This window comes from Symphodus melops (assembly GCF_947650265.1).
Source record: "Symphodus melops genome assembly, chromosome: 23".
Taxonomy (NCBI): domain Eukaryota; kingdom Metazoa; phylum Chordata; class Actinopteri; order Labriformes; family Labridae; genus Symphodus; species Symphodus melops.
In genome coordinates, this window is record NC_136713.1 from 4,733,358 (window position 1) to 4,754,128 (window position 20,771).

General features: G+C 44.7%; 1 protein-coding gene across 1 annotated transcript in view; it reads left to right on the forward strand.

Moving 5' to 3' along the window:
- The window catches only part of LOC306818363 (dystrophin-like), a gene marked incomplete at its 3' end in the record, with an annotated part of 151,902 nt that overhangs the window by 94,789 nt on the left and 36,342 nt on the right, over positions 1-20,771 (forward strand). The window contains 14 exon segments of the mRNA XM_079335917.1: positions 11-190; positions 2,355-2,524; positions 3,837-3,960; positions 5,757-5,835; positions 6,874-6,986; positions 7,715-7,843; positions 10,209-10,401; positions 13,891-14,036; positions 17,756-17,856; positions 17,942-18,053; positions 18,139-18,252; positions 18,340-18,495; positions 18,578-18,748; positions 20,487-20,669. Of these exon segments, the coding sequence (XP_079192043.1) occupies positions 11-190; positions 2,355-2,524; positions 3,837-3,960; positions 5,757-5,835; positions 6,874-6,986; positions 7,715-7,843; positions 10,209-10,401; positions 13,891-14,036; positions 17,756-17,856; positions 17,942-18,053; positions 18,139-18,252; positions 18,340-18,495; positions 18,578-18,748; positions 20,487-20,669 (1,971 nt within the window).

Genomic DNA, 20,771 nt, shown 5'->3' on the forward strand with positions numbered 1-20,771 from the left:
GTTGTTGCAGGCGGTGAAAGCAGACCTGGAGTTGAAGCGTCCCACCATGGACAAGCTGTGCTCCATGAGTCAGGACCTGCTGTCCAGCGTCAAGAACAAAGAGGTGGCCAGCAAACTGGAGGCCCGACTGGACAGCTTCGCTCAGCGCTGGGACCGCCTGATCCAGAGTCTGGAGATGAGCAGCGCCCAGGTTCACTTCTTTTCAATGTTTACAGTTACAGTATTAAAAGCACTTTTAGGAATAACAACCACATGCTAGCTGAGCTGTGCTAAAATAAAAAGCAACGAGGAGATAATAACGGTGTGAAGAGAAATGCCCAACACAGAGTATATTGTGTAATCAGTAAACAAGGCCACTGCAGCATGCTAAGAAATTCACTGAAGAGTTTCCGTGGAAACAAATCGCCAGGGTTGCCGCATAGCCTTGAGGTCACAACAGGAGGCACCCGATGTGGTCGTCATCCCACAGGTTGTGGGTTTGAATCTGGCCTTGGTCCCTTTGCTGCACGACTCGTCGTACTGTCCTCTTCCCTTTCAGAGATAAACCAAGCGAGAGAAAAGAAAATGCACAGAGGCTCATCTTCCCAACCAAACAGAGGACACACAGTCTGTCCGGGCTGAGTCGAGTCTCCGCTGTGTCTCTGTCCTCGCAGCGAGACGAGTACACTTCATTTACTCTTAATCAGTTTTTGATTAGGTAGGACGAAAACCAGCTGGAAGTTGCAACTCGGGGACGAGATGGAAAAATAACGACTGATTAAATGATTGTAGCAGAAAGTCTTTCCTCCTGCCTGAAAACTTGACAAACTGCGTGACCCGCTCTGGTTTAATGCAAAAAAAAAACTATATATATGTATTGATGCATTGGGACACACTGAGGTGACATTTATCCCTCTTTGATGAAACTCTGCCCCGGTCGCTGTAAGTGTTTGGCCTGAGGGACAGAGGAAATCACCGGATTGTCTGGGTGTTAGAGGTCAGCGAATACTTCCAGAGGGCTCTGCTGCATGAAAATGAAGATTACTGAAGGATGAGGAAGGCCATAAGGACATAAACCTGCATCGTCTAGAGCAAGAAGCACACATGCTATGGATGTGAATTTAACCAGCAGCAGCAGCAGCAGACAATCATCACTCGTCAAATTCCCCCCCCCCGCTGTTCTCTCATCTTCCTGTGTAACATGCAGTAAAATCCTCTGCCTTTTTATCTCTGTGTTTTCACAAAGTGCTTTTTAAAACTGACATGCTTACTGACGAGTGATACGATGAAGATGAAAGGCTTACAGGCCTGATGAAGATACTGCACTGTCATGTTGCCTTTATTCTCTCAGCCCTCTGGAGAGCTTCATGCTGAGCGCCCACTAAATTACTAGAATTATTTATATTGTCGGTGTGAAAAGGAGCATTTATGCCCTGAAGTTTCAGGCAGCAGTCTTTACTCCGAGTTCAAAGGAGGAAACTTGAATCTCTCTGAGAGGACGAACGCAGCTGTTTAAGGTCGTCGATCACATTTTTATTTTTCCGCTCCTGCGTGCTATCACTCCGTGTTCATTTAAGCGAAATATAAACTTCATACAAGTCCAAAGCGTTTCTTGTAGCGCAGTAAAAAAGGAAACGTTAGAGGTTATCAGAGGAATTACAGGAATCAATAAATCCACATCTCTCTCTCTTCCTCTCGATTACTCATTATATCAGTCAGATAATTAGCAGATCACTCGTTTCCATGGTAGCAAGGCCATCAAAGCCGTTACACCCGCTACATCCGTAGTGTCTTGTCTATGCGACAAAACACACCTTAAGACACACACACACACACACACACACACACACACTTTAATTACTAGAAATCAAAGAACTCTACTAAAAAAAAAAAGTCATATTTCTCTCAAATTCTTCTCTCTCTCTTTCAAAGTGTTTGGGTCCCAGGAATCCCAAAATGCTACTTAACCACCTCACAGCTGTCTGAGTACACACACACACACACACACACACACACACACACACACACACTCAATCACACACACACACACACACACACAAACACACACACACACAGATCTGTAGTTCATGTCCTGGTACATTTTTGTCGGGATAATTTGTGATCGATGCAACTGATCTTTAACTCATCGCCTCTCAAGGACACTGCTGCACTTTGTCTGAGTGTGTGTGTGTGTGTGTGTGTGTGTGTGTGTGTGTGTGTGTGTGTGAGTGTGGAGTCACTTAGACAGTTGTGAGAGTGTGTTAAGTGGTGATTTGGGATCTGTATGATTTTGACAGACTCTTGTAAACGGGTACAACACCTGCTGTTGTTTTCAGCTTGTTTAAATTTGTGTGTGTGTGTGTGTTCGTGTTCAGCTCTCGTCGGCTGTCAGCCTGGCCCAGCAGTCCGAGCTGACCCACTCCGTCACGGCGACCGTTACCAAGGTGACGACGAGGGAGAAGGTGTCGGCCCTGCGCCAGACCCGAGAGTCACCGCCGCCGCAGAAGAAGCGACAAGTCGTGGTGGATTCTGAACTCAGGAAAAGGTGTGTGAGTGTGTGTGTGTGTGTGTGTGTTTTGAAACTTTCAGAAGGTCAACTTTGAATTATAATTAGCTTGGAAACATCAAAAGTGTTTTTTTTTTTTTTTTGACTGACTCTTGTGAAATGTTCAGTTACATGCACCCGTTTCTTCTGTCTTATCTCAGCAGGTAGGTGATGAAACAGATTCTGATAATGAGCGTCTGTGATGGTGATAATAGAGGAGCCCTGAAATGAATCCTTTGATAGAAGTGAAGTAGGAGGTTCTTAAAGTCCTGTTGCATTTTGTAGTGAGTGGTGAAGAAGTTACCTTAGAAGTAGATGTGTTATGCCCAGGTTGAAAGTCGGCGAGTCCGTGAAGAGGAACTTAAAAATGTACGCTTCATTTCACCTCGACATTTCAGGCGGCCATCTTGAACTTTTCACTCCTCCAGTTTCAGACTCTATACGACATTTTAAAGTGTCAAGAATCTGGATACAAATCAAGTATCGTCTTTTATCTGGACCTTGAGTCTATCACAGACTTTAAAGAGGTGTCGTTCAAAGTTTCCAGAATACTCTTTCCCATGATCATCTTAACACATCTAAAGTTGTGATTAAAGGGAGAAAGTTTCCCCTTTTAGTAAATGTTCTCCCTGTCACTAAGGCCCTGTGTCCACCTGTCGCTCTGCCGTCTCTGTGCGGCTGCTCCCGAGTGCTCAAGTTGAACTTTTTTTTTTTTTAAAGAAAGGCGTCTCGACGCACTTTTCCAAAATGTATGATATTCCCACGTGTGTTAGCATCTTACTCTCTGTGATCCGTGTCTTCTCAAATATTAAACTACACTGTTGTCATAGCGACAGGACGGATCCCAGACACTCCCAGCACTTTTCACACCCAGGTGGACACAGAGCTGAAAATAGTATGGACTGTAGTTTAGTGAAATAATCCACATGGTTGCATGCTAACGTACAGTTTGCTGTGTAGATCCAATGTTTGACGTCGCCGTGTCTGATTAACGTAAATCTATTCATGTCGTCATCTTGTTTTGATGATCAGTAATAAAAGTGTTCTCATCATAAAGACCTTCATGATGTCAATAAGTTTAACGTGGATGTTGTAGAAACCCGTTTGCTTAACTACCTGGCTCCTCGCCATCATGAGGCGATTTGCCACATCGGCCTGATTGAATGGAGTAATTGTGACGCTTAATGGAGGGAGCCAATCAAGAGCTATTGTGAAATCAGACAGACTTTAGAATTTTTGAATTTGAATGCAATGATTTAACTCTGTGTGTGTGTGTGTGTGTGTGTGTGTGTGTGTGTGTGTGCGTGCACAGGTTTGACGTGGACTTCACAGAGGTCCACAGCTACATGACCCGTGGCGAGGCCATCCTGCAGAGCCCTGAGTGCTCTGTGTCCAGAAAGGACGGCAGCATTCAGGAGCTGCATGACAAAGTGCAGGTAAAAACACTTGCACGTGTGTGTGTGTGTGTGTGTGTGTGTGTGTGTGTGTGTGTGTGTGTGTGTGTGTGTGTGTGTGTGTGTGTGTGTGTGTGTGTGGAAAATGGCTCCCCGCCGAGCTTAATCTACTGAAGCCTGTGATGCTGAAATAACAAGGTTCTACCCCACAGTCAGTTTGGAAATGAATTTTACCTTCCATATAGCAATGTTACCTGTGAGGGCATCGTGAGCTGTGATTATGCAAACGCACGGAGGGATGAGATGCGACAAAGTGCCCGTAATGCAGTTCTCAAACTTTAATACAGCAGCTTGCAATGTCAACTGACTGACTGTGTCCTCCGCAGGAGAAATCAAACAAGATAAAGACAGAAAACAGGAAGATCAATGAAGCTCACTGCTGTTCCAGCCTCTGCTCTCTGCAGCTAATAATCATGCAAAGTAACAAACACCGCAAAAAATCTCTGTTCGTTTCCACACATCTGGTTTTCAGAGAGAGACGGATAAATGTCCGAGTTTGTAAGCGAGTCGTGTTGCGGGTGTTTGAGTGGGAAACAAAACAAAAGTGAAGGCCGGAGAAGCGAACCTGCAGCAGGTGTGCTGCTTTTCTGAGCAGGAGTCAGACTCTGCCCACACCTCTGTAGTAACTCACACGGGGTGACATGAGGTAGAGACTACAGCAATACACTCAGTCAATTAGAAACTACTTTCAGTGTGTAATACTCAGAGAGCGCTGATGCATGGTTGCTCCTGATAAACAATTCAAAGTGCAGATTATACACAAACTAGTTTGACTGTGAGTCAGTGATTACAGACTGCAGCCCCTGTAAACAATGTGTTAGTCATTCTGAGGACTATTTGTTGACGGGATTAAAAACTACTGGTGTTACAAACGCTGCGTGCACTTTGGGAACAGATACAAATTGATTTATTTGAGGTAGGCTGATTCTTTACATTCTCATCTCGTCGCACGCTCGGCGTCTGTTCGTGTCTGCAGCAGCTTCTACAGTCGAGAAACGTCAGGAAGCAAAATGTGTTTGGATATTCTTCCTTTAGTTCGACTGGAGAGCAATCAGAGGATAAATCACTTCTTCTGTGTTATTTCATGAAAACTCACAAAAGAACATCAATGTCAGTGTTTTCAAATGCTGAACACAAATTCACTTCAATTTTCCTCCCAAGTGACGGTTATCTTTGGAGGCCTCTGAAATCAAACGAGCCAATTGAATTGTTGTGCAATGTGGTCGTTGGCTCCTGATAACTTCACCTCTCTGTGGGTAGCTTTAACATGCATCTGAGGGGCGTAAAGTGTCACCCAGCCGTACCTCTGGATGAGTGAAGGTGAGGGCTCCATGGCCGGATTTCAGAGTCATAAAGCATCAACTTCCTGTCCGTACTGCGCTCAGCGTCTTCAATCTCTCAGGACTCGGATGCTGACCTTGCAAACATAAATCAAACAGGGCTGAACTATGCTTTTAAACTTCTCCTGCTTAAATACTAAAAGATCCCAAATGAGGCTTTAAAATGAGCAGTGACCTCAAACCTTTCTGTTTCTTCCCCACACACGGAGCAGACGTGCTGCGGCGGCGGTAAATGTCGCTGCAGAATGAGATCAGAGGTGGATCAAAGCTGCACGACTCTTTATTCTGGAGGAGTAATACTGGGCTGAATTGGACATTGATTTTTAGGGGTTTTAATCTTTCTTTGCAATAAATAATAATTCTCCTGCTGTCTGCCTGCCTGTCGCTGTTGATGTCTCCTGTCCTTTAACTTTCCACCTCTCCGTCTCTCCGACGCAGGCGATAGAGCGAGAGCGGCCAGAGAAGTACCGGAAGCTTCAGGAGGCGACGCGCACGGCGCAGACCCTAGTCGAGCAGGGTAACACACACACACACACACACACACACACACACACACACACACACACACACACACACACACAATCACACAAATTCATTCACATGCATACAAACACATGCACGCACACCCTGTCTGTCCCCATGGCAACCCATCCACCTGTCCCACCCTCTCGCCTTGTCTCCATAGAAACATTGTCAGAGAGAGGAACAGATAAGGAGACAAAAAGGACGAGAGATGTTTCTTCTCCTCTGTCCTTGTGCAGTCGTTGGTCTGAAAGCAGAGAAACACTCGATTTATACTTCTCACTTTTTCACTCCAGCTTCTGCTGTAGCAACAAAACAAACTTACTGACCAGAGCTCTGTGTGCGTGTGGAAGGGAAGGGAAGGGGAGAGATAGCATTAAGCAAATGCCACATTATATTCCTGGATCAGTGTCGGCCATATTCTTGACCTTTCAGTGTAAATGGACCATAATTGAGCAACGATTACTGGAAGAAGCACTCTTAAGAAGAAGCGTCTAACAGGTCCAATTCTCATCCAGCCAGTCGAGGTCAGTTTTCCCTCAGAGAGGCCAGAGTGGGAAATCCATTTGTTTACAACTTTAGCATTGATTTCAATCTCCTGGAACTTTTTATTTCGAGGCTTTGGACTCTTCTGGGCGCTTTCCATCACCCATCATTTGGATCAAAAAAGCGGCTGCTAAGCAGGGTGTTAGTGGATGTGCTGTGTACATGTCAAGTGGACTGCTGGATGAACTGTTTTTAGAGAGCTCGTTCTGTCATTTTTGCAGAATTTGATTGATTGCCTCACCTCTCCTACAGGTGACATTCAGCTGATTCAGTCTGTCCCGTACGGAGAGACAAGTCATGCATGTGTGAACTGTGACGCATACCTTACTGTGTGTGTGTGTGTGTGTGTGTGTGTGTGTGTGTGTGTGTGTGTGTGTGTGTGTGTGTGTGTGTGTGTGTGTGTGTGTGTGTGTGTGTGTGTGTGTGTGTGTGTGTGTGTGTGTGTGTGTGTGTGTGTGTGTGTGTGTGTGTGTGTCTGCCCCCCCAGAGGGGAGCCGTGCTGATGATATTGCCCAGGCAGCCGAGCAGCTGAACCAGCGCTGGGTGGGATTCTGTGCCCTGCTGGCAGACAGGCTGGCATGGCTGCTTTACCAGGCGAAGGTAAACACATACATGCTAACATGCTAACTTTACTTTTTTATTCACTGTCCTTGCGATTTTTAATGCACAGCCTTTACATTTAGTTTTATCGTCTTTCAGTGAAACATTTGAGCCGCCGCTGTTCCTTTTGGCAAAATAAGCAGGACGCCGTCTTTGCAGAATTTTACAGGCGTTTGTGTCGCTGGCTTAAATCATGTAGTTGCATATCTGCTTAAACACATCTGAAGGGAGCCACGCTGTCATGTCTTAAGGGGGAAAGTCATTTTAGAATTTAATTCATTTGCTGACCGTTAATGAGAGAATGTGAGTGAAAACTACAAACATGATGTGTTTGATATATCTGGCCGAGGTCACCATGTTTTCTGCCCTGATACATACAGTATGTTGCTCCATGGAGAGAGCCTCTCACCAGCCCTGTTAAAATGTATAGACAGAAAATTGCTTTTGTAGGTACGGAGACAGAATCTCAATGTGACATGAGTCAGTCTTTACACGGGTTCGTCCTCCAGTCCAATATTGGAAGAAGTTTGTGAAAGAAGACAGATGTTGCGTGGGTGTTTGCTTGTCTCCACAAACCTTCACCTTTACTCAACGTGTGTGTGTGTGTGTGTGTGTGTGTGTGTGTGTGTGTGTGTGTGTGTGTGTGTGTGTGTGTGTGTGTGTGTGTGTGTGTGTGTGTGTGTGTGTGTGTGTGTGTGTGTGTGTGTGTGTGTGTGTGTGTCCTGCAGGTTTTGGCTTTCTACAGCTTGTACGAGCAGTGTGAGCAGGCTGTGGAAAACAGTGAGAACTGGCTCAAAGTCCAGGCGCCTCCAGCGTCTGAACCAGAGCCGCTCAAAGTGCAGCTGGACCGGTGTCGGGTGAGTGTGTGTTAGAGTAGCGTTTCTTAACCATGGGAGCGCCACCTGCAGGGCCGCGAGGGGATAATATGTTTGCATCTGTGGGCCGTAAGGGCCGTGATCGTTGGCCTGCAATATACTCTCCGACCACTAAAGGCACTAACGCGCCAGTTAGAACGTCTACGGAGAACTGTGCTAGGTGACCCTGAATAGAAACGTAATGGAGAGGTTCTTAAAACGAAAAAATAATGACAGCAACGGGGGCAGCGCTACACAAAACAGAATGCTCTTTAATTTCACCAAATCTACCGAACTTCATTGAGCACCTAATTTTATTGCTTTTATTGCTAAGTTTATTTTGTGTTACTTATTTGACAAACATGCACTTAAACACGGTTTTATATGAGCAAAATTAATTAAATGATCTTGTTAACTTGTGCAAGGTTTTATGCATAATTAGCCCATGTATAGGTTATATATTGATTAAAAAACATACAAATGAAGAACAGTATTCATTATTACTACATAGTGACACAAATAGCTATTAAATAAAAATGACAGCAAAAGTTAGAGGACGCAGTTTGCATTGAGTCCATTCGTGGTGTGAATGATTATGTTTAGTACTGTTTGTCATGTGCTCAGCTTGTCTGAATTTCTGTCTCTTTCATGCATCTGTTTGTCACAGAAATTATCTGTAAGTATTTTTACTCTTTACATGTGTTCATTTCAAGTCTCATGCCGTTGAATGTCACGTTATTCCACTTTGTTTTTAGACGACAACACGAGCAAAGAAAGCACAGGGAGGTCAGCCAAAGCAGACTAAACATCCTTTTATGAATGAAGTCTTCATCATGTTTTTAAGTATTTGTGTTAATGATGTAGTGCAGAGTGAGCTGTGTAAAGATCCTCCTTCACTGATCAGCAGAAACACACATATAGACAGACGGGTTCAGTTTGATAGCATCGATAAGCAACAGGAGAGGAGAAGTGACAGCAAGAGAAGGGAAGGTCTGACACGAAGAAGAAGAGATGAAAAGTTCAGCCTCCAAGTCAAAAATTCAAGAGGAGAGAGAATCCGATAACGCTGGGAGAAAAGTGAAATTAGATTGTCTTTCCAAGAAACGTCGAGAAGGTTTTCCCCCCCGTGAAGAGCGCCCACACATTTTCCCTCGACTCGACTCACAGACACATATTTTTAAACACACTGATTTGATGCCACACGCAAATACTTTCTGAGTTCCTTTACATGTATTAAACAGGAAAGGCTTTGGAGAAACTAACATATTAACTGAAACTTTAAAACGACCTTCCCAGCGGCGAATCGCACTGTTAGTTTATGAAAATATATTCTCTCTCGCTTCTAAACGCCTGTGTTTTCTAACATTACTCATGAATAAGGAGCGTGTGTCTCGGCTTCAGGCTGCAGCGTTAACTCACACTCTGTGCAGTCAGAGCGTCGACCTCAGGACGCTTCAGTGAATATTCACCTGCTCAGTCCTGGACTTTATTAACCACGGTTTGAAGGATCGGTCGGGTTTTTGTTTCTCACCTCTTAGAAAGTCTACAAAAAGATCAGAAGAGCTTTAACTGCGAGTGTTTCCTCGATCAGAATCTGAATAGTTTCTTCGGGTACGTGGTCTCGGTGTTTGGCAGAGGACTCACGCAGACCGTGTGTTTTGATCAGTCGTGATAATGTGAAGTCACGCAGTGAGAAAGCGTCCTCTCTCTGCCCGCTCTGACATCACAGTCCTGAAAAGAGAGATCGTCGACTTGACTGATCTGACAGAAAACACTCTGTAGCTCTGATGAAGCGTGACGATAGGACCTGTTTACCTGGCCGGAGTCCATACAAGCCAGCTTCTTCTTTTTAATCACGCCAGCTTCACCAGCAGCGTGAGCGATGCACCGTGTCAAAGTTATCTCTGTCTTCAGCTGCGTGCTTCGAGTGGATTTAATCACTTTTAATCACAAACATGAGCAGAAAGAGAATCTCTCATCTCATGATATTTGATAAATGACACGGCATTGTGTTCATGCTCCTGTTCCCATCAAAAGTCATGCAAATACAACTCAAATGTAAACAAAAAGAAAAATTATAGGAAACTTTTTTTCCCCTCTTCCTTCGCTGATGCGTCTCGTTTTTCTCTCTTCTCTCCGTTCGTTTTAAAGATCACGAGAAATTGTTTCAAAGCTCTGTTTCAGTTTTGCTGAGCTGGTCCAATTTCCTGCTTGGTTTCCTCGTCATTAACAGATTGGAGTGTAGTTAAACTTTTCTGTGAATAAGCAGCATATGGTGCACACAGTTCTTTCACACAGACCAGGAGGCACATATGGACTAGTGCTTCCCCCCGAATATCTCCGAAGTTAGTTTGTGTTGTCCCTGCAGGAGGAGGTGGCTCGCCTGGCGGCCCTGCAGCCTCAGGTGGAGCTCCTGGAGAAGCGGCTTGAGGAGCTGAAGGAGGAGAAGGAAGGGGAGGGGGACTTAACCGCCTTCCAAGACGCCGACATCGTGGCCTTCAAAGAGCACTACCACCAAGTCCTGGAGGATCTGAGGGCGAGAGAGAGACAGCTGCATCTGGGTGAGAGAGGAGAGCTGCTGATCCACTGCAGACACTTAATCCTTCAGTTTAGTGCTGAACAAAAGGGCTGCACCTTGTGACCCCTCGCTTTGTTTACATGCCCTCAATTTCACTTGTTGATGTTGGAAGTTCAGCAGGGCAAGTGCTGCATGAATGCATTTACATTTTAAAAAGCGTGGGGGTTATATTCATAGATTGAGACTTCGTTCTGAATAGTTAAGACCCTTCACCAGCTGGACTAAAATCTTCTGCAAACAACGTTCAACACAAGATCGATTCATTTCAATATGCATGTGAAGTAAATCTGCACATAACTTTCATGAGCAGAAAATAAAAACTGTCCTGACAGATCTGAACTTTAAAGGAATAAATAAATAAATAAAAAAAAGCTGGAGAGTGCAAAATAAAGCAGACAGAAATCCTCCCTCATTAGCTCGGGTCATTTTAGCTGATGCACAGTGAAGGCTTACATGCAGACTCTGAAGGCTTCAAATAAGATCTGTCATGAGTCCCCTTGTTGTGAGGAGTAAATCCAGATCTAAATGAAACATGTCGTTTTGTTATAGACTGACAAACTCATCCCCCCGGTCGCTGTACTTCAATCAGACATGGTCTTTAAACACGATCAAAATAAATCCCTTTCTGTTTTTGTTTTTTTTGAAAGAAAGACACAAATGATTATAAAGCAGTCAACATGTGTTCTTTATTATTTAAAAGAAGAAACACAGACAGAAGTGTTTGAGTCATTTCAGCACGTTTGGATGGCAGCAGACACTGAGAGACCTGTTAAACACTGAACTCATCATAATCCCTTTTGAAATGGATATAAAAGTGTGAAGAAGACGGGGCTGTTTATCAAAGAGACGTTTCAATTACCCACTCAAACCAAGCATTTTTCTGTTTTACAATTATTGAACCGCCCCATGGATTAAATTTTAATTAGACATCCATTAAAATATAAAAAGATAATTATGAGAAGAAATCCAGGCATTTGTTCATTAAGTAAATAAATGGCTTCTGCGTCTGCACGATCTTTGTTTGATAGGCTTTTATTACTTCGTCAGGTCGTCAACAACACAGTCCCTCAAATCGTACATTTGCAGTTTTTTTTTTATTTCTTCCATATTTTAACCGACTTCCTGATCGTGGTGTTAATCCTGCTCTGCGACAGTTTCCAGCCTTGACAGGCTGCTGTAACAAACGTCTCTACCCACAGAAAAACCAACATTCAGCACAGACACACTTGTTGTGCTTGTTGAAAAGCGGAACAAATGCATTGAGATGAACACATCTGCAGCCTTCAGCGGCGTCTCTCGGTGTGGGTAGATGTGCGGATGAAAACAGGAATGTTTTCCATATCGTCTGCTCTGCACGCCAATTACAACCGCAGAGCATCTGTGTGTTTGATACGGCGCAGCGTGACACGTCGTAGAAGGTCGTTTAATAAATCATCCGTGCAGGAAACAACACTTGCCATGCAGCATGGTTGATATCAGAGATATTATTTTATATCTCAGGCTTAGCGACATCTTGAAAACATTCACAGCCTGTTAACAGCCTGAAGCAGAGACTCGCTGCACGACAGGAAGGAAGGGAAGAATGACCTCAGTGTAACAAACAGAGTGAACATATCCTTTGGATTAGAGGCTCCAGTCCTCAGTGACGTCGGCCGTCTGTGTAGAGACGGCAAGAAACAAGAGAATTTACATGCGGCGTCCTGACACCAGATCTTACACTGACATCTGACATAGTTTTCAACGTGAGGCCAAAGTCCAGATGTAGCTTAAAATTCAGAATGAGCAACATCTGCACACAATGTCATGACACCTATACTGTAGTCGCACCACACAGAGGAAGGCTTCATCATTCATGGAGTGCAGCGAGGAATCGTTCAGCTTCAGAGCGATGTGTCGCTCGGGCTGTTTCATCGACTCAAGGAGCTTTCCAGGGGGGGAATAGTCCGGTCAGATAAAATGTCACGCCACAATGTCGCCTGATTGACTTAAAGGGATACTTCACCCATTTACATGAAGCTGTGTAGCCTGGAAGTTTTCTTCATGTGATGCAATATGACGCTTTTTGCATCACATGAAGAAAACTTTCAAGCAAAGAAAAACATATTTTTCTCGTCTCAGGGCAAAATGAGGGCTGGATTCATGACCATTCAACACTACTACTATGTTTCTAATGATACACAGCTTCATGCAAATGGGTGAAATATCCCTTTAAATTAAAGCTTCAATTAAAACTCCAGAATCCACATGTTTGTCTTGGCAGCTTGTGAGAGAAAGGTCCACATGACAGGTGGACTTTTGATCGCTGTCTCCCGACTCGTCAAGCGGACTGACTGATTTATAGGATACGTCAAAATGATTAAAGAAATATAAAGAAATGTGATACTTATTTTGTATAGAAATAATAATGAAACAATGCTTTATTATTAAGACTTCTCATTGGCTACAAAGGAGGAGTATGTAGAGGTGTTGCCTGCAGTTTGTGTGCACACACATGAATGAAGAGCGTTTACTTCCAAAAGCATCTCTGCTGAACTCTTGTCTGCATGTCTAAAGTATTTAAAAAACATGTGCTGACCGAAAACGATGAGCTGCCTGTTGCAACACAGCCTGAATGGTGCATTTCAACCTAAGTCCCACCTCTGCAAGGCAAACACCCAATAAATGAAGCCGCTGTCTGTGGTGAAGACATCCACTGTGGGACGTGATGAGATTGAAGCGCTGCAGCCGTCGAGACAAGAAGATGTAACCCGCACAGATGCTGTGACGAACAGAAGAGCACAGAGCTATTTATATCAATGAGGGAGTGATGGAGGGAGATGAGGAAACAAAAAAAAAATGACCCAGGGGGTTGGGGGACTCTCTGGGAGATGGATGCAGAGAAGGAGAAAAAGGAAATGTGATTGGAGAGAGAAGCGAAGACAAACTTCTTCACTCACTCAGACAGCTTCCTCCCTCATGCCACACACTGCGCTTTTCTCAACCCACGCCAAGGGTGAGAGACCCTGCACATATATTCAACTGCTACCACCATACAGTATGTGCATATCTGCAGACGCCTCATTCAAGTGCAGCTCAGAGGCAGACAGGATTTCTCTGAAGCGAATGCAACAGTTACCTTTTGCTGCTGCATTCACAGCAGGTCAGCTCGCCATCTTTCCCTTCAGCTTTGTTAACAAGGCACCTAAAATACAGCCATGCTCTGGCTTGGATGAAGTCAAACATGGTGGTTAAAAATGAAGACGCTGATGTGCTCTCATTAAAACTCCCGCAGATGACCTCAGTTCCTATCTGTTGCATTTGTAATGTGTTTTTTTTTTATTGCAGTGGGATCAATGCATGCGATCAGAAACAAAATCTGTGTAATGCTTCTGTTATGTGCAAGTACAAGGTTTCACTGGGACTGAGACTGGGTCATGTCTCAACAGGACAGTCCCTCTGACGTCTGCTTCTGTCTCTTCCTGTCTCTCTCTAGTTTTGGAGAGCTTGCCCCCGGCTCGTTATAAAGAAACCATATCTGCCCTGTTGGCATGGTTACAGCAGTGCGAGGCCAAGCTGGCCATCCCATCCACGGCTGTTACAGAATATCCTATTATGGAACAGAGACTGAAGGACGTTCAGGTACACACACACACACACACACACACACACACACACACACACATTGTGATTCTTGATTTCATATCTGGTGAGTTACATTCAAAAGTCCTAAAGTTGACTTGTGTCCGGTCACAGTCAGAAATACGTGAAAGTCTTTGAGCTTATGATGAGATATGATCAGATTCTGGTTTTCAGCATGTCGAGGTTGTAAAAGAAATATACGATGGGCTGTTAAATGTGTTGCATTGCACATATAGGTTCAGTATTTATCTGCTGCTTGGGCTGCAGCTGACTTACAATCAGATGTGTCAAACGTTTTGAAATGATTCTTTTTGACGCTGACGAAAAAACCCAAAAACAAAGCAGAGTTCTGAGTCACTCCAGTGCACGAACAATTGTGTGTTTAGTTTCCTTCTTCATGAGTTAAGTCAGCAGTGAGAGCTTGACTCATCCCTCAGCTACATAAAAAGATGTAAAACTACAAACATGCAGGATCTCCAGCATTCACCAGGTCAGTCTTCAGTCATGCAGGCAAAACCAAAGTGTTGATTTAGGACATTTCCTGCTTTTATCTTTTATTTTAAAAGTCATAATTCACAAAGCTGAAACTGATATTCATCCTCCACTTACACGTGAGCTGCCTCCTCCCCCACTCTGCACGTCAGACCATCGACCATCATTAAAGCTTCGACTCTATTCATGTTTTATGATTGTTTTTAAGGCTGCAGGACTGTCAAAGCGGATCAGTCAACACGTCAGAGCGTTTGTAGGGAACGCTAATGTTGCTGGTTTGAGTATCGGTCGCTCACGATCTGGCGTGAATCACAGTTCATTACTGTAATCCCATCATCCTCTTGGAGTAAGCGGTGATTCAGCGGTGTATGCTCTTGACAACACTGCTGCTCAGATCTGTTTACAAATGCCCATAAAAAGCCAAAATGGATGTGGCTCTACAATCCTGTATAACACTGTAATCAGTTTTTACAGCCAGTTGTAAAGTTATATTGCCGTCAGCGATGCCAAACTGCCAAAGCAGCACTCTTTAAAGTAAAGGTAACAGACAGAGGATAAAGACGGGAGAGGAAATAGATGAAATGCCCCATTAAGTAAGGATCTGATTCACACCCGCAACCCTCGGCTGATACATCGAGGGACTTCCCCAAATCACTGCCGTAAACATAATATCCCCACAGAACAAATCATGAACGTGAAAGAAGAAGGATTCAAGGAGCGTGTGGAAGAAACGTCCGACACTCGGCCCTGATAACAGAATCATATATATCATATACATCTTATTTGATGGGCTGTTTTAATGATTCAGACAAACAGTTGCTGAAACACGTCGAGCAGCCGCTCCGACAAAACGTGAAACTTTGGAAAACCTAAAAGCAGCCACAGGGAGAATCTGTGAGTGTAAAGCTTGACTTTTATCTGCTTAGCATGCAGGGAGCAGGCCAGAGAGTGTGTGTGTGTGTGTGTGTGTGTGTGTGGTTGGTTGTTATTCTGTGTGTGTGTGTGTGTGTGTGTGTGTGTGTGTGAGATTGTCTACAACTCTGCAATTATGAGAGGCGGGTGAGCAGAATCCCAGTGGAGCAAATCAGTGTCTCTGTTTATCACAATATCTACCTGCAGATGCACAAACACACACACACACACACACACACACACACACACACACACGTGCAGAGCTGTGTGTACACACACGATACAAAGCAGAAAAATACACAATATTACTCTTTTATTTTCATTGTCAGTTTGAATCCAGTCAAAAGCACGGAGGATGTTTGTTCTCGGTTTGCTGTTGGTTAATTTTTATCTTGAACTTAAGTCAAGGTCACACCACACAGGACAGAGTGTGTGTGTGTGTGTGTGTGTGTGTGTGTGTGTGTGTGTGTGTGTGTGTGTGTGTGTGTGTGTGTGTGTGTGTGTGTGTGTGTGTGTGTGTGTGTGTGTGTGTGTGTGTGTGTGTGTTGGTAAACTTGATAATGGACTCATAGAAAAGCAGGGGGATCAAGCCTTGTAGCCTGAGATTAATTAAAGTCGATTGTAGATAATAATTAGGAGTTCATTCTGCATACTGATAAACCTTCATTAATTGAGTTTCCCCTCTGGTCGCCAGGAGAGACGACACTTCCACACACGTGTGCGTTTCAACACGTATGCTTCCTTTCCTCACCTCCCTCTCTGCTTACTGAAACAATGAGCGCTCCTCTCAGGTGGGAACTCAGTTTCAATCCTGACCCCGTATTGAATCCAGCTCTGATTGGTTGAGAGAGCCGAGACCATCATTCATATCATCAACAGCTCCTGCGAGAAGTTATTAAAGCAGCATTCAATCAGCCGCCATGATTTTGCTGTTATGACACCTTGTGATTAATTTCTGATTTTCAGATGGGGATGAGCTTTGGAGCTGATTGATTGAAGATTGCAATTAACTTTAATTAAGGAGGCTGAAATGATGCTTCACATGTCTCGGTTTGCTTTAAAGAGAGAGAGAGAGAGATGACAACACAAAATCAACAAGCCTGGACCAGCGATGGATTTTTCACAAACACTCATGAATAATAACAGTTTCTGACCCTTTTCTTAATGAAATATAGATCATGCAAATCAGCTTGAAAAGTGCTGATCAGAATCGGACAGCAAGCGCCCATGCACCAAAACTTAACCTGCTGCTTCGACCTGCTAGATAAGTCAGATCCAGCACTGCCAGTTGTTGTTAATTAAATTGAATTATCCACGCCGTCGTGTTTCTGTCACTCATTTAAGCTGTGATTGAAGCTTATAAATCCTGGACTTCTTCGTCGACGCCGTAAAATCTTAAGGAGAACCTTGTAAAAGCAAAGTGTCATCACCGTCGTCACGGTTACCACTTTGAGTGCCAGCCGTTGAAGTCGACACCTGGAGGAGAAACAAAGCTGCTTATTTACGCGTCACACGTTGTATATCTGCACATTGAATGTCTCAGTGTCAACTTTAAATCACAATGTTAACTTTCACAAATATGTAAATCATCTTATCTTATGATGGAGGAAAGCTGTCCAATTTAATCACCTGAGATCATCGTTTCAAACTGTTGGAGAACGTAAAACGGAACCTGTCAGAACGGTGTCAGGAGGAGGAGCAGTGAAGAAAAGAAAAAGAGGAAACTGCTTTGGATTCATTGGAGCAGCTGAAGGATTGTGGGTAATCCAGGGTAACTGACGGATGTCCTGTCTGAAGGCCGTGCTCGAACTAAGCTAATCTAAGCCTCTGAGCCACCTCGGTGTGAACGAGGCTTCCTTTTTCCTCAATCGTGCACCTAAACTTCCCCAAGGACCCTCCCACCTCTCCACTTGTAATTCATCGTGAGCGAGAGAGTCAAACAGTGTGGAAAAAAAAAAGGCTTTCATTACAAAACGTTAGCAGTGATCGAGCCGCGACCTCTCATGCTCATCGTTCCTCACTCTACGTCCTCGGCTTTCTCACGTCTGTGGAGAACCAGGATAAATCCACGGAGGGCCGAGGCCTGTGTTCAGCTGCTTTTCTGCTCAGACTCGGAGTTAAAATTACAAATCTGCAGTGAGATTGATTCATTAAGTGCTTGGTGACCACACTTAAAGGTTAACAAGCAAAAGTGCGTTTGTTAATGTTAGACTTTAAGGTGCTTAAGGGGGGAAAACATGAAGGGGTCCATCGTGGAGGAAAAACAACTTCCACTTCTCTCTCTCTCTCTCTCTTCACCACTGTCTCCTCTTTAGGCCATGCAGGTGGCTCTGGCCGAACATCAGAGTGAAGTGGACTATGTGACATCAACTGTAGAGCAGGTCTTCCTGAAAGCTCCGCCGGACATTTGCCAGAAGTAAGAATTTTAAAGTTTATATCGCGTCAAAGGAGGCTGGCATTTCTGGTTTGCTGATTGTTATTTTTTTTGTCATTTTCTGCAGGTATCGTGCAGAGATGGAGTCCATCATGTCACGTTGGAGACGGCTCGGCACCGCCCTGACGGACAACACCCAGAAAATCCAGGAGCTCATGGCCAAACTGCTGCAGTTCGAGGTACTCCCGATGAGAGGACGAGTCACATGAACAGGCTGCAGGAAATATCTGTCCTTTTCAATACGTGTTCCCGTCTCTTCCCCAGAACGATGTGAAGACTTTGAAGAAGTGGATGGCAGATGTGGATGTGTTCCTGAACGAGGAGTGGCCAGCTCTGGGAGACTCTGAAGCTCTGGAGAAGCAGTTAGAGCAGTGCACGGTGAGGAAAGCATGCATCCTGATATCCATGAGGACAGGAGAAGGCTTCGAAAGAATGACACTGATTTCTACCTGTTATCACGCTCAGGCGCTGGTGAATGACATCCACACCATCCAGCCCAGCGTGAACGGCATCAATGAAGTGGGTCTGTACCTAAAGAAAGAAGCCGAGCCTCCGTTTGCAGTCTACATCCAAAAAGAATTGGATGAGCTCAACGCACAGTGGGAGAACGTGTGCAAACAGGTGTGCAGCCTTCATCCACAGGCTTCCTGCCGTCATGACGCCGCGTAATGTTGAGCGCTTGTGCTTGTTCTCCTCTGTCCAGGCTTACGCTAAGAAGTCGGCTCTGAAAGGCGGCCTGGATAAGACCATGGCTCTGAGGAAGGAGATGCAGGAGATGCAGGAGTGGATCAACCAGGCCGAGGAGGACTACTTGGAGAGAGACTTCACATACAAGACGCCTGAAGAGCTGCGCAAGGCCGTGGAGGAGCTCAAGGTGTGTTTGAAGAGCTGCTGTAAGAGGTGGTGGATGATTTGAGGGTTTGTGCAGAGGCATGCATGCAACATCAACTCCCAGAAAATAGAAAGTACACAACTCAATAAAAGGGGTTTAACCTCAGTACATCAACACGCTCCTTATGATGATGCAGGGGGCCTTTAATGCTGAGCAGCAACAAACAGAAGAGGTCAAGAAGATCCAACGTCACAGTGACTTTATTACAGCGTCTAATTAGTCTGATAAAGTTACTAAAGTAGATTTTGTGTTGCTTGTTTTTTGACCTCTTCCAGCCTTTAACTCTCTGTGATGTAGTGCCAGAAAAAAGCCTTCTCTGTTGCAGCTCATCGGACTTGTGCAGGAGGTGAAAGAAAGAGAAGAGGAGGGGAGGGAAGAATATAATTAGTTAGTCTGTGTACCTGGATAATCACGATCTCACAGTCTGTGCCGCTGCTGCAGATGTGCTTTCCTCTGTCTTTTCTCTGTCGCTGTGTTTTGATCGCACTAATTCCAGGTCGATGACGCCCCCGCCCGCCCGCACTCCTTCTTTCTTCCTTTCCATCTCTTTTTATCGTCTTCCCTCGCTCACAGCTTTGTCTCCACCGCTCCCCTCCCATCCCCTCCGCTCCTCTATTTTCTATGAAACCGTATCGATCCCCTCATTCGCCGCTGCACTCGTTTCATAACTTTAATGTGATTTCTCATGCAGATTTCTGGCACCATCAACCCAAAAAGCCTTGGCAGAAGGATTCCTCTCCTTTCTCAAAAAAAAAAAAAAAAAAGTTTGCTTGAGTGTAAACTTAAAAATTAAAAATTGATTTCACTCTGCTCTGCTCGCACTAATCCCCTCCTCCTCCTCCTCCTCCTCCTCCTCACTCCTTTCACCTCCTCTTCCTCTTCCCTCCTCCTCCTCCCTTTCTGCTCCCAGCTGAAAGGAAACTCCATTCGTGAACCTGCTCACTCGTTTCTTCTCCTAATCCCCTCTCCGTCTCCCCCTCCCCGTCTCCCTGCCTTCCTCGTTTGGGAAAGTATTAGCTACACTCTTTCATTCATTGATTCGCTGGCTTACTTGTTCTCTCCGTCTCTTCACACTCGCTGGTTTTGTCAACAGAAGATACATTGATTCATTTGTTTGGGCATCGCTCTCTTTCATTCCTCCACTTCTCCATCCCTCCTGTTGCTTTTTTTCCTCCCTGCTCAGATGACATTAAATGTGTTTATTTGACTTGGACACGTCCCACATGCACCGTTCTTAGCTTATGTGGCAAAATGATGATACCATGATGAAGCATCCTCAGAGAGCTGCTGGCATGGCTGTACTCGAAAAGTTAGTGTTCTGACGTTAGCTGTAAGCTGTCTACATGTGGGGATGTTTTTGTTCGCTTCAGCAGAATTTCCTCCCTCCAGTCCCTGTACATTTATAGTTGTATATTGTTTCAGGCACCCCAGGATGAATGCTAATTCCTCCCTGGAGTAGAATATTTTCATCAAGGGTCTGTGGGAAATTTGCACCGCCCGGGAGGATTTTCATTTGACTGCCAGTTTTCGTTTAATTTGTTTGCTAATTTGTGTTTTGTTTTGTTGAACACAGTTTTTTGCATGACATCAAAACTTATTCAAAGAAATGTCATTTTTTCACCATGCTGCTGTTATCTCCCGGAGGACGCTCGACATGTCTGGACTCAAGTCAGCAAGTGGTACTCCGCTCAACATCTCTTTTTGTCTGCTTCTCGATCAGAGGGCGCAGGAAGAGGTCCACTCCAAGGAGCTGAAGGTCAAACTCCTGACTGACAGTGTCAACAGTTTCATCGCTAAGGCTCCACCCACCGCCCATGATGCCCTGCGCTCTGAACTGCACGTCTTGACCGCAAACTACCAGCGACTGTGCAGCCGGCTCGACGGGAAATGTAAAACTCTGGAGGTAAAAACGTCATTTTCTCTCACAGGTTGTGTTCAGTCCAAGGCTGCGTGGCTCGCCCTGCAGGGCATGTAGATCATCATTCTGTTTGGCGTCCCGTCATAT